At 42.1% G+C, this 12,045-nt stretch overlaps 4 protein-coding genes across 5 annotated transcripts in view; 1 reads left to right on the top strand and 3 right to left on the bottom strand.

The window, feature by feature from the left end:
• Window positions 1–2,882, bottom strand: part of LOC104826969 (protein BTR1-like) — a 4,099-nt gene extending 1,217 nt beyond the window's left edge. Inside the window, exons 1-6 of one of the 2 annotated variants that reach the window (XM_010559956.2) lie at window positions 2,739–2,882; window positions 2,523–2,613; window positions 1,824–2,062; window positions 1,638–1,744; window positions 1,026–1,219; window positions 469–527 (exon numbers count right to left, since the gene is read on the bottom strand). In XM_010559956.2, the coding sequence (XP_010558258.1) occupies window positions 469–527; window positions 1,026–1,219; window positions 1,638–1,744; window positions 1,824–2,062; window positions 2,523–2,607 (684 nt within the window). In that variant the 5' untranslated portion in view covers window positions 2,608–2,613; window positions 2,739–2,882. Of the gene's footprint in view, window positions 1–468; window positions 531–1,025; window positions 1,220–1,637; window positions 1,745–1,823; window positions 2,063–2,522; window positions 2,614–2,738 lie in introns of both variants that reach the window. The other variant, XM_010559955.2, reaches the window with a different exon arrangement.
• A 458-nt stretch (window positions 2,883–3,340) lies between these two features.
• LOC104826968 (probable U3 small nucleolar RNA-associated protein 7) lies at window positions 3,341–6,332 on the top strand. Its single transcript, XM_019204052.1, has 9 exons — window positions 3,341–3,520; window positions 3,812–3,890; window positions 4,024–4,089; window positions 4,180–4,269; window positions 4,604–4,736; window positions 4,871–4,989; window positions 5,067–5,134; window positions 5,375–5,423; window positions 5,547–6,332. The coding sequence occupies exons 2-9, from the start codon at window positions 3,834–3,836 to the stop codon at window positions 6,330–6,332; spliced, it is 1,368 nt and encodes a 455-aa protein (XP_019059597.1). The 5' UTR covers window positions 3,341–3,520; window positions 3,812–3,833.
• Window positions 6,333–7,090: 758 nt separating this feature from the next.
• Window positions 7,091–8,822, bottom strand: LOC104826966 (uncharacterized protein HI_0077). Its single transcript, XM_010559953.1, has 4 exons — window positions 8,603–8,822; window positions 8,388–8,507; window positions 7,870–8,100; window positions 7,091–7,506 (listed from the first exon to the last, which is right to left on the bottom strand). Exons 1-4 carry the CDS (start codon window positions 8,792–8,794, stop codon window positions 7,174–7,176), a joined length of 876 nt encoding a protein of 291 aa, XP_010558255.1. The 5' UTR covers window positions 8,795–8,822; the 3' UTR covers window positions 7,091–7,173.
• A 459-nt stretch (window positions 8,823–9,281) lies between these two features.
• LOC104826965 lies at window positions 9,282–12,044 on the bottom strand. The gene is made up of 7 exons (XM_010559952.1): window positions 11,756–12,044; window positions 11,056–11,547; window positions 10,824–10,976; window positions 10,671–10,727; window positions 10,561–10,605; window positions 10,040–10,470; window positions 9,282–9,951 (listed from the first exon to the last, which is right to left on the bottom strand). The coding sequence occupies exons 1-7, from the start codon at window positions 11,970–11,972 to the stop codon at window positions 9,343–9,345; spliced, it is 2,004 nt and encodes a 667-aa protein (XP_010558254.1). The 5' UTR covers window positions 11,973–12,044; the 3' UTR covers window positions 9,282–9,342.
• Window position 12,045: the final 1 nt, after the last annotated feature.

Genomic DNA, 12,045 nt, shown 5'->3' with positions numbered 1-12,045 from the left:
GGGGGGGGGGGGGGGGGGAGGAACCGACAAAGATGGCGCTCGGCTAGAGTTTTAAAACCAATAACCAAAAAAAATGAGGAAATATATCAAAAGGCAAACAAATATGCTCGGGGAGATCGAGGGTTCTAAGGTTCGGTTCATTAAGCTCCAACCATGTCCTCGAAAGATCATTAAATCCATACAGGTAGTTTCTGCTGGAGATTTAACTGATGTATTCGAAAGAGACACTATGATGGCACGAAATGGAGATCCCCGGAATAACGGGAATAACATTTCCAACCAATAATACTAATCGTTTCCTTTAGGACTATCTCAAAACATCCGATCTCTCCTTGATAAGAGCTTGTCCTAGATGTTGCATGAGCATCCCCTCCTAACGTTCTTAGCAATAATAAAGCCAATCTTTGCAAAAGCAGCACTATAAATAACATCCAGGAGACAAGAGAGATTGTGTGAGAAGGGAGAAACCTTGTAATTTTGTGATTTGCCTCCAGAACCGTTGGGCGCATAATTCATCGAGTTGTATCCTGCTGTTGCAACCGAAGGAAGGACGTAAACATGTGGATGACCATGAAAACCAGATTAGAAAAAGACCTAAAAATTTTCAAGTTAATGGGACCTTACAAAGGATCAATTTTAACATCAAACAAGCTCGATAAATTCTGCAACATGCTGTTCTCTTTCACGATTTACCTTGTGTTCTCATTGCCAGCTTACCTACTTCCATTTATCTTTAACCGGAAAATGAGAGAGACAAAATCGCGGGTTGTGATTAAACTGTAAAAACCTAGAGCCTTGTCTTTTGTTTTCCAGTATTTCATGTGCACATTCAGCCCATAAATATGCAATGCCTTAGAGTAGTATAACTGTTTCCTGTATCGCTTTCTCAACATGCCTGAATGATGTCGAATTCGAATGAACAGCTTTGCACCAAAACAGACTACCAATAAATACAGAACATGACAGCATCAGGAGCTGCAAGGAGAGACACGGACTCCACTAATAAACTAGCTAAGTAGATATACCTGCATATGAATATGGGGAATGCACATTCTGAGAGTAATGTGCATCTTCAGTAAGCTTAGCCAAAATCAAATCAATGGCTCGCATCTGCTCCTCTAGAGTTCCATTTAATGTCACAACCCTGTCGCTCAACCCATAGTAGGTATTATCCAGAGGTGATATCTTAATACCAGCTTTGGAGTCTTCGATAAAGGACCTACATCATCAAGACAAAGAAATGGCTTAAGAGATGGCCACTACAATGCTACAATAGACAACATCCCAGGGAGCACACAGAAGGTAGAATATCAGTGACAAATGCCCATGTTTTGAAGCTGAACTAGCACTGAGAGAATACTTTCTCTCTTGCATGGAATGAACATCAGAAAAAAAAAGGATATCAATGACAACACTGTATATCAAATATGATAACATCAATTCTGGATATTAATTGGAGATTCAATGTCATATTATAGGAAATAATTGCAAGGCAAAACATATTAGCGAAGCTCTGACTCACAATTCTATAATACAAATAAGAGTTTTGACAGCATCATGAATATCCCTCCCTTTTTTTCCAGTATATTTTCAAGAGACGAGTCCTTATCTGTGATGAAAATATAAGGAAAACTTACTTGATGGTAGCCCCTCCCTTTCCAATTATGCTTCCACATGAACTGTTTGGAACCACAAGCCTTATTCTCCTCCTAGGCTCAGCATCACTACCGTCTTCAGAATGAAGCTAAACCCAGAAAGAAAATCATAACTAAGATCATAATAACACCAATTACATGTATGAAACTCCGACTCAGAAAGATTACCTCACTATTCAATTTATCGAGAATAAGTTCCAAAGCGATGACAACTTCGTTAATTGTTCCAGATATCATAATGATTCTATCAGTAGTTCCTGGGAAGAATTCTTGGTTGCGTGAGAGCTGGATTCGAGCCCCCGACTTCGCATGGAAATCAGTGATCGTCGAGCCACCTTTCCCTATTACAGAACCAGCTGCCGCATTGGATACAAGAAAGCGAATGTGCGTCTGCTTCTCAGCAGACTCTGAAAAGGAGAACTATGTTAGTCAATCATTCTTGAGAAATATGATCACTAACACTGTGCAAGACAACAGAATCAGAACTTTGAAGTGAAAAATAATCTTAAAAAAGATTCAGCAATAGCTAGCTTTATGTTCCGACAAGTCATGAAGTGCTGCATTAAAGGAGACAAATAGACAGATGGTCAAGATCCTAATCCATCAGAAAACGTTAGATAAAGAGTAATTAAACCACTTCTGCAAAAAAAAACCTCTATCTGAATCAATTTTTGTGATATTTGATACTGTTCTCTGTATAATCCTACAGATTTCTCGCGCATTTTTCTCGAACAGAAACAATTACCCATCTGCGATCTCGATTCATTGAAAATTTCACGGAATCCAATTCACGAAGATGCAATCTCCTCCCCCACCATGCCTGTTTCTACTGACGGAAACACGAAGAACATATCGGATCAGAGATACCTGCTTCCGACGGATTCTGCTCCTCCTGAGATCTCTTCGTCAGCTCCTCCGGAAAATCCGCCGCGTACGACTCGGTCGACTCCATTTCCCGCTGAGAAAACACAGAGACGAACCGAATCACCAATCGACATTGTCGAACAGCGACGCTACCAGAGAGAGAGAGAGAGAGAGAGAGGAATCGTTCGGCGAAATCTGAGATTGAGAAGATGATAGTACCTGGGTTCGTACAGTACGAAGCCCCTCGAGCCGCCGCCACTCCTGCTTCTCCTTCTCCTACCACAACAACGTGTTCCTCTTCGTCTCTGTCGCCGAACTTTTGTGAACTGAAGATGCCTGTGGTCTCCTGCGCCTATCTACCCATTGAACCGGTTATTCTAGTTTTTTTAAAAAAAATATTTTTATTGTTTAAATAATAAAGCCATATTGTCTATTTAATATAATTGTTTATTATCAAATGTAAGTATTTTAATATAAATTCTAAACTACCATATTAACAAATTATATAACAAACCCAAAATGAAAATTCAAAATAATAACATAAATAAATAAAATTTATTTGCGACCAACACCAACAGCCAATCTGGCATCATCATGATTTGAACAAAGGAACATGGGAAGTGGTTTCATGTCTTTATAAAAATAGATTTTAAATTTGTATAGTTAACGGGCTCACGGCCCAACCCTACTACTGGCCAGTACTGCTCACGGGCTGGACCATAAGGACTGATCTTAAATTAATTACAAAAATAGAAAAAATAAATTATTTTGATATGTCTCACGCACACAGCACGTGATCCCCACGCCCACTAAACCCTAGTTCTCAACACGGGTTTTTACTCTGCACGAACAGAATCAGCTTGAACTCGAAATTTTGTAAACCCTAGATCCCCATATTACTTCGCCGGCGTGAGGAAGAAGACGAGAACTGACTCTGCGTTGCGGCTCGTCGGGCTCACTGACTCGAAGACGGAGTCACATACGCAGATTTTCTGATCCAGGTACCGGTGTATGCTTGTCTCTCTGTCTCTCTTGCAAGCAGTGTGTGTCCATCTGTCTCTGTCGTTATTTTGTGTCGTTGACGAGAGGCATCGTTCGTAGGATGAATTTCTAGAGGTTTTCGTTATGTTGGTTTGGAAATAGGTAGTCATTGTGCTGTACGACGTTAACTATTCCTCGCTTTCCCAAGTCATCTCTCTTTGAAGTAAAGTTTCTCAGTTCCAGTTTTTCTTCCCGAATCGAGAACAATCGATCCTCAGCTTTATTCTGACGTATTTGGGTTACTATACAAGAACAGGATATTGAAGATTCAATATGGGGTTGAAATCGGATAATAATCCGACAGAACAGATCTTGCCTCCAGTAGAGCAGGTATATGTCCCCACTGATTCGAGTTTTTGACCTTTTGTCAAACGAGTATATGGACATCATATTTCTATTCATTACCAACATGAAATCTATTAAATCAGTCTACTCTAACTATTTCTACAATCATGGAATGCAGGAAATCAACGATGAGTTGGAGACTAAAGCTCAGAAGTACCTTAGAGGAGAAGGTGCTAATCTTGAGGTACGGATTCGATGATTCTGATTCTTGGTTGTGAGTGCATTAGTTGGGTGTTTCCCGTGTTTTTGAATGACAATGTTTTTCCTCTTTCAGGTGTTGCAAGATAAGAAACTAAAAACTAAACTTGCTCTGCGGGAAGACTTGTATAAAAAAACTGCGAGTGCTGCTGCAAAAGCCGAGAAGGTCAATCATCCTTCCATTTTGCATTTTGTGGAATTGGTTCATTACTTCATTTCATTAGATATCACATGAGTGCTAAAATCTGCTTGTGTTGCTCCATCAGTTCTCTCTCTCCGTATGTTGAGCCTGTTTTTCATGCCTCTTAAAAATTATAAGATACTGTAAATTGTAGTGGTGATCTTTCTTGATAAGGAAAAAGAATGGTTGTGGACATCTGTTAAACCCCTTAGCTCGTTACTACTTTGTTTCTTGTTATTGCTTTCCTTTTTTCTCTTTTATCCTTTTACTTGAATAAGATTCTAGATTGATAGTTCTGTGTTTTGGTACTTTTGTACAGTGGCTCTTGCCAGCTGAGGCAGGTTACTTGGAAACTGAAGGGCTAGAAAAAACATGGCGGATCCAGCAGACAGAAATTGCCAAAGAAGTAGATATATCAAGCTCAAGAAACCAATATGATATAGTTCTTCCGGGTAAATAGATCATGACTTTTCCTGAACTGTATATACGTCTTGTATATGTAATTTAATTGGATTACTGTGCTGCATCCCCTGTCATTTGTTCCTAATTCATGTCCCTGCCATGATTATCCACCTGGAACTTTCAGATCTTGGACCTTACACTCTTGACTTCTCTGGAAGCGGTCGGTATATGCTAGCTGCTGGGCGCAAGGGCCATCTCGCTCTATTAGACACGATGAACCTTAACTTGGTTAAAGAGATTCAGGTAAAAAAAATCTCAAGCAGGGTGGGTTGATATGTAGGAAATTTGTTTCATTTCTCAGCATATGCTGATATGTGCAGGTTAGAGAAACAGTACGTGATGTTGCTTTCCTGCACAACGAGCAATTCTTTGCAGCTGCCCAGAAAAAGTATGCGGTATTCCTTTTATAAACAATTTGTATTCGTTATCGTAAGTCAATATTTCAATAATAGTTGCATCAGAAGTTTTGGTTTATGGAGCTGTTGATGCTCTAATATCTGGTTCAGTTTTGCGAATTTGTCTTTTCCTGACCACTGCCAGCATTTATGTAAAGTTTAGATTGTTGGAGTTTTGCATTTGAAGCAAAGTATCGAGCATAGACATGACTAATTTGTTTAACTTTTTACAGGTATCCTTATATTTACGGAAGAGATGGTATTGAGCTGCATTGTCTAAAGGTCAGTTTGTTATATATATTCCTCTGTTATAAATGTCCTGTCCTGTCTGTATATATTCTCCTTCTCAATCGATTTTCGGTCTTATTCTGAAAGACGGTGCTCTGTATACGGCCTGTATTCCAGGAACACGGCGCTGTGATGAGGCTTCGGTTTCTAAAGAACCATTTCTTGCTTACATCAATAAACAAATTCGGGCAGCTACATTATCAGGATATAACCCATGGTGAGATGGTGGCTAATTTCCGGACCAGTATGGGTCGTACCGATGTGATGGAAGTAAATCCGTACAACGGAGTCGTGGCTTTGGGTCATTCTGGTGGAACCGTCACAATGTGGAAGCCGACAAGCCAAGTACCGCTCGTCAAGATGCTCTGTCACCGTGGGCCTGTCTCCGCTCTGGCGTTCCATCCTAACGGACATCTCATGGCCACGTCAGGTAAAGAACGGAAAATCAAAATCTGGGACCTGCGGAAATTTGAGGTTGTCCAAACTATTAGTGGATTCCATGCCAAGACACTGAACTTCAGCCAGAAGGGTCTGCTCGCTGCCGGGACAGGATCGTTCCTACAAGTCCTGAAAGACTCGGACGGGTCGCAGAATTACAGCAGGTACATGAACCATTCAATGGCGAAAGGATATCAGATCGGGAAACTCATGTTCCGACCGTACGAGGATGTTCTCGGGATAGGACACTCGATGGGTTGGTCGAGCATTCTAATCCCGGGTTCGGGTGAACCGAACTTTGACTCGTGGGTAGCCAACCCGTTCGAAACGACGAAACAGAGACGGGAGAAGGAAGTGCATTCTCTTCTTGATAAACTTCCACCCGAGACCATAATGCTCGATCCTTCAAAGATCGGTACGGTAAGACCCGCGAGGAGAAAGGAGAAGATTCGTAACCTTTCCTGAAACAACACAAGAAGAAAACATTTTCAGACAAACCCATTGTCGGAATATCACATACAAACCATATTCAATGCCTAAGACACGATCGACCCAATTATATAACACACGAAACCTATGTGTTGGTGTGTATGTATACGTATATATTGAGAGGGTATAATAAGAATGAATACACACACATATATATATACACATATACACATATATGACCTTTGAGGCGAGAGGCATCTGCATGAGGCGTCGAGATGAAGAATAAGACGAAAGGGAGGAATAAACCGAGCAAGATGACGAGGAAGAAGAAGGAATTGGTCGAGAAGGCGAAGAGGACGTTCGTGGAGCAAGGAGGGTTCGACGAGTCGTCCGATGCCAAGAAGAGGAGAATTAGCCAAGATGCCGAAACCCAACTTCCCGTTTCTCTTCAGAGGTTTTCACGTAAAAAATCGGCATGAAAAAGTTTTGTTTCGTATTTGCGATTGTACCCCCAAATTCTCTTTTTATTTCATGGAAATATCCACAAATATGGAAAACGGAAAAGTACTCATTAAGATTATTTTTTGTCTGATATGGACTCAAGTCTTTTTTTCCATTGGAAAAATTTGTTGTTCTTTTGTGTCCGAACATATCTGACGTGGCAGGGTACGTGTTTGGATGACGTCATTAATAATACCGCCATGTTTTTGCTTGTGAACATTAACTGGATTACAAGGAAATCAAACGCTCAAAATTTAGATTGGTTGGTTTTGGATGGAATCAAAAGTTTCAAATTCACTGAAAGCACAACCGAATTTGATCATTATATCATATAATATCAACTGTGCAAAGATTGATATTAAGGTTCAGGCATTTGTTACAGTTTGAAAGCGAGAGGCTCATACCATTGAGGGCCAAACCCTGCAGCTTCTCTCGCTTCCGCGTTGAAAGGCGGTTTCAATGGACCCCTGAAATGCTTCCTCACCACCGAATGAAACTTCTGCACTATCTCCTCGTCCGCACCTCCTCCATTGGAGGCCGAACCCAAGCTCTTTGACCGCGTGCAGAGATACTTAAACCATTTCACTCCGGCGGCACAGTGAGTGATCTCTTCTGGATAAACCACTCTCTCCAGTAAATCAGCTGTCTCGTTGTCCCCTCCGTTCTTGAACCGGGATATCGTCGTAGGCAAAACATCGAGTCCCCTAGCCTGCCAAATGAACACCATTGGCAATGGCAATACACTGAAATCCTTTTCATAGTTCGTTGTGTTCTTTAACCATAAAGCGATTGGATGCCACACATTGATCATCATCAAAGGGAGAACCCATCATCTAAAAGCTTGGTTCTCACAAGGAGATAACCAAAGTGATCAAGTCAATGCATATATACTTCATGCTCTTAATGTTAGTAGAGCCAATGGAACTCCCATCAGTTACCCTGATGGGATGTTCTTAATAGCATGTCGAAATGCTTGTGAGCTTTGTATTACTATAGAAAAACAGAGAAGGAATATCCATTCATTCCTGTTTCTACAACAGGCAGTCGTAAGGGAACTGAGAAAGTTTCTCACCTCGTGAACGCAATGCTCAATTGCCAAACGTGCCAATAGATCCTTAGACGTAGCGGTTGCAGAATCCCAAAGACCATCGTGGGCTGGGAATGCACCATAACGAGAGTTTAGTTCCTCCAGCCGAGCTGCAAGCAAGGTGAAGTGACGCCCTTCGTCCTGAGCCACCTTAACAAAGTCCGTAAAGAAATCTCTAGGCATCTCCTCTTGCTTCCCGAAACGAGCAATTATATCCTACACACAACATAACGATCAAGACACAGCCTTTTGCCAGCCGAAAAAGGAATGCATTGAAACAGCATCATTCACATTACGAGCTACCCAAATTCATAACCACAAACCATTCTGCTAAAACGTCTGGCTAGAAAAACACAAAATTATGGCAAAAGGAACCGACTTTACTCTATTAAACATCACAAGTAGAACTTGATCGATAATTCATACACATGACGCCTAAGTGAGATTGTTTTATAAGATCGGGCCATCAACCGGAGGAAAAGACAAGGAAAAAAGTTAAGTACCCATGATAAATCTATAGCCCAGCTTTCCGTATGAACAAGACTATGCACAATGGCTTGCCTGCTCTGTAAGCTTCCCGCTTTCCCCAGCTTCGGCATCAAACTCGGAGACACCAATTTCACCTATCCATTTTCAACAAAAGATGCAAAATTTCGTTTCAGACATCTTATAATAGAACAGCTACAGAAACTCAGAGAGAGAGAGGGAGGGAGAGTACGTCGGCGAGTCGAGCAGGGCGGTCGGGGACGGGGAGGTCGGCGGAGGGGTCGTAGGGATCGAGGATAAGACCGTGGAGCCATTGGGTGGCGACGGAATCGCCGAGACGGGCTTTCTCGAACGGGTCGGGTGTGTTGAGGATCCGAATCGCCGCTTCTACTAGGGTTTCCTTCCTCCCCTCTCCCGGACCCATCTCTCTCTCCCTGTCTCGCCACGTATGGTCCGTTCATGATCCATTATAAATTCACATTTCATTATTCTAACACTGGTTTAAGTGGATACTTTGATTCTGAGATGTTTGATTTCTCGTTTATATTATAAAAGTTTTAGTCAATTTGACTTATGTGATGGGGTAATGTTTTTGGTTTAATTTGATTATTAAAATTTTGATTTTACTAGAAACTGTTTATATATTTTAAAATTAAAAACATTTTTTTCATTATTACGAATGAGAGGAAATTTGCATGGAGCATTTCAAGACTTGGAATACGGAATACGGTCTCGGTTCTCACGCGCATGTTTTCGACCGTCCGATGCATGTCATCGACGGTGCATAGACAGTTCGAAAGAAGGCAGGTGTAGCTGCCTCAAAGGGTCTCGTGCCATACACGTGACAAGCGCACGTTAGCTTTGAACACTGTCTCGCAGATTTTTTTCAAATATAAAGTCGAGATCTTTGTTCTTTGATCGGCAAAGCCACAAGTTCAAATATTATGAGATCAATGACAACATACAAACTCATCAAGACCAACACTTCATGTTCCTGTCGAAGATTCCTTTACCGTACGTTGATTCAATCATCTCCTTCAAGCTGGGATACTGCAGAAGGACAAACAACAGAGCCGGCAGACAAGCGACCAGAATCACCGGAGCAACTATCCATGACGACTGATTCAGCGTCGTGAAAAGCGCCGACGAGAACGCGATCAGCATCGCCGCTATCGACACGAACAAGATCGACAGACCCGCGATCATCTTCGTCGGTAATGACACGAGGAAGTCATCCAGCGAGTATCTCGCTGTCAGGATTCCGAGGAAGATCAACACGGATGTACACGCAGAGAAGCATGAGATCATGTCTGTGACGATGAAAGTCACGAAATGCATGTCGTTTATGCGGTTCGGTTGGTGGGTTTTGTCATCAAAGTCGCCGGGAACGGTGAAGATTGCGGCGAAGGTGACGGTGACGATGAGTGCCGCCACCAGGCTGCATGACATGGCTGTGTCTTTCATCCATTTCTCCGCTTCTTGTCTTAGGGTTTCGTGTTCCTTGGTGAATATCTCGATCGGAATTTGCTCCTCTGTATTCACCCTCTCTCTCTCTATCTCCGGAGCTACCCTTTCCACTTCCTGCAATTCGGATTCAGACAGAACAAAATCGTCAAGCAAATGACTATTCTTGTCGTACACGTAAACGTAAAGATCGAATGAACAAAACCTTGAACCATTGCAACTCTCGTTGCATCTTCAGGGCCGCACCCACAACTCCGGCGAGTTTCGAAGGAGGAGAAGGATAACCGGCGAGATGGAGGACGCCGTTTCCGTCGTTGTCCTTGTCGGCGAGCAATAAGTACTTCCTGTCGTCAAGACCATAAAGCAAGCTGAAGACTTTCTCCTGTCTGTGCTCAACAGCCAACAGAAACAAAGTGCTGCTCGAGCTTGTTCTTGTCGACCAGAGAAGTTCAGAGTTGGTACTGATCATCTGGACGAGGAAATCTACATTCCCGTATCTCACTGCGTAGAGTAACGCTTCCTCCACTGTCTCTGAACGCTCCTTAAGGCCCATTGCTAGGGTTTCTTCTGCTATTCCGAGTAAAAGCTGCTTCGCTTGTAGATGCATAACCTTCAGATGGCACACATCATCTATCCCTAAAAAAATGTTACAAAAACATCAAAGAGATTAATGTCTTAAAATCTTTATAATAATACCGAAAAAACCCGAAGGCAATGTATACATACCAGACCATTTGCAGAGATATCTGAGCAGCTTTCCGACAAGGGTACCTGAGAAAACGAAGGAAAACACTCAGAGAAATTGCTCATTCTGAAGAACGAGAAGAAGAACTCACCTTGATCTTTGTCTGAACGAGATGCTTGTGGAAGCATTGGCACCTTAGGGTTTACATCTAACAACAAAGTAATGAAAACATTACACAGCATCGATAAAACAGTAATGAATTGCTCGATTTATAGGAAAAAAAATCCATAGAATAAGTGCGTACAAGAGTAGATGAAGCGTTCCCACCATCCGAGACAGCAACCTCCCGGGAACAGCTCAGGCTTCGAAGCCAAAACAATGATCGGAATGGACTCGATCAGTGGATGTTTTGTTACGGCTAAACGCCTGTTTATGCCGAACAGGTCCAACGCTATATCTATAATCACAAAACCCTTATATATGTTATCGCCTAAAACATATTGCTTGTGACCCAAGAAACAGATTCGGTAGCTTACCGAGCATTTTATAGAAGATGGAGTTGAGAAAGAGCAAGGAACCATGATACCCATCTTCATCAAGCAACACTTGAATCGGAGTTCTTGTGTACAGATACCGAGCCATCTCCTTCTGCGTATTCTCGACAGCTACGACAACCGGAATCATCCCGTTGATCCCCGGAATCTCGAGCAATTTAGGGTTTTTAGTGACCAATGCATTCGCAATCTCCAAGTTTCCGCTGACCGCGACAACGGTGAGAGCCGTGTGGTATGAAACACCGCGGCTCAGATTGGGAAGCATCTGCTCGGGGGTCATCCTCCTCAGAAGCTCTTTCACGATCTCCGCTTGTCCACAAGCACAAGCTTTCAGCAACGGAGTCTCGTAGAAGTTTATCCATTGATCCACAGAATCGGGTCTTTGGTTCAGGAAGCTTTTCACTCCTTCAAGATTGCCTTTGCTGATTGCTTGGCTCAGAGGTATGTACTCATAGTACAGATTCGTAACCTTTCCTGAAACAACACAAGAAGAAAACATTTTCAGACAAACCCATTGTCGGAATATCACATACAAACCATATTCAATGCCTAAGACACGATCGACCCAATTATATAACACACGAAACCTATGTGTTGGTGTGTATGTATACGTATATATTGAGAGGGTATAATAAGAATGAATACACACACATATATATATACACATATACACATATATGACCTTTGAGGCGAGAGGCATCTGCATGAGGGAGTGGGGAATTGAACAAGGCTTCTTCATGGATGGGTGAAAGCTTCTCGGCAGTGTCGCCGAGGCCTCCTTGAGGAATCTTTGTGTTGGCAAATTTGAAAGGACTCTTCCTGAAACCCTCTCTTAAACCCTCTTCTGTCAAGGGAAATGACACTTTCCCTTTTCTTTCATCGTTCGGATTCGCAGACATATCTTATAGATATGTGTATATATGTATATATATATATATAGAGAGAGAGAGAGAAGCTTTTCAAAAAGGAAAG

The sequence above is a fragment of the Tarenaya hassleriana genome, unplaced genomic scaffold (assembly GCF_000463585.1).
Source record: "Tarenaya hassleriana unplaced genomic scaffold, ASM46358v1 Cleome5, whole genome shotgun sequence".
NCBI classification, from domain to species: domain Eukaryota; kingdom Viridiplantae; phylum Streptophyta; class Magnoliopsida; order Brassicales; family Cleomaceae; genus Tarenaya; species Tarenaya hassleriana.
This window is presented reverse-complemented; position numbering and strand designations above follow the sequence as displayed.

Bases quoted from the DNA above. Each gene is read 5' to 3' on its own strand.
- LOC104826968 (XM_019204052.1), top strand. From the start codon at position 3,834: ATGGGGTTGAAATCGGATAATAATCCGACAGAACAGATCTTGCCTCCA. The intron at 4,737-4,870 runs GTAAATAGATCA...TGGAACTTTCAG, and splicing joins ATATGATATAGTTCTTCCGG to ATCTTGGACCTTACACTCTT. The intron at 4,990-5,066 runs GTAAAAAAAATC...TGATATGTGCAG, and splicing joins ACTTGGTTAAAGAGATTCAG to GTTAGAGAAACAGTACGTGA.
- LOC104826965 (XM_010559952.1), bottom strand. From the start codon at position 11,972: ATGTCTGCGAATCCGAACGATGAAAGAAAAGGGAAAGTGTCATTTCCC. The intron at 10,977-11,055 runs GTAAGCTACCGA...TTGTGATTATAG, and splicing joins CATCTTCTATAAAATGCTCG to ATATAGCGTTGGACCTGTTC. The intron at 9,952-10,039 runs GTTTTGTTCATT...TCCGAATTGCAG, and splicing joins GAGAGTTGCAATGGTTCAAG to GAAGTGGAAAGGGTAGCTCC.
- LOC104826966 (XM_010559953.1), bottom strand. From the start codon at position 8,794: ATGGGTCCGGGAGAGGGGAGGAAGGAAACCCTAGTAGAAGCGGCGATT. The intron at 8,508-8,602 runs GTACTCTCCCTC...GAAAATGGATAG, and splicing joins GCCCTGCTCGACTCGCCGAC to GTGAAATTGGTGTCTCCGAG. The intron at 8,101-8,387 runs GTACTTAACTTT...TGTTGTGTGTAG, and splicing joins GGGCTATAGATTTATCATGG to GATATAATTGCTCGTTTCGG.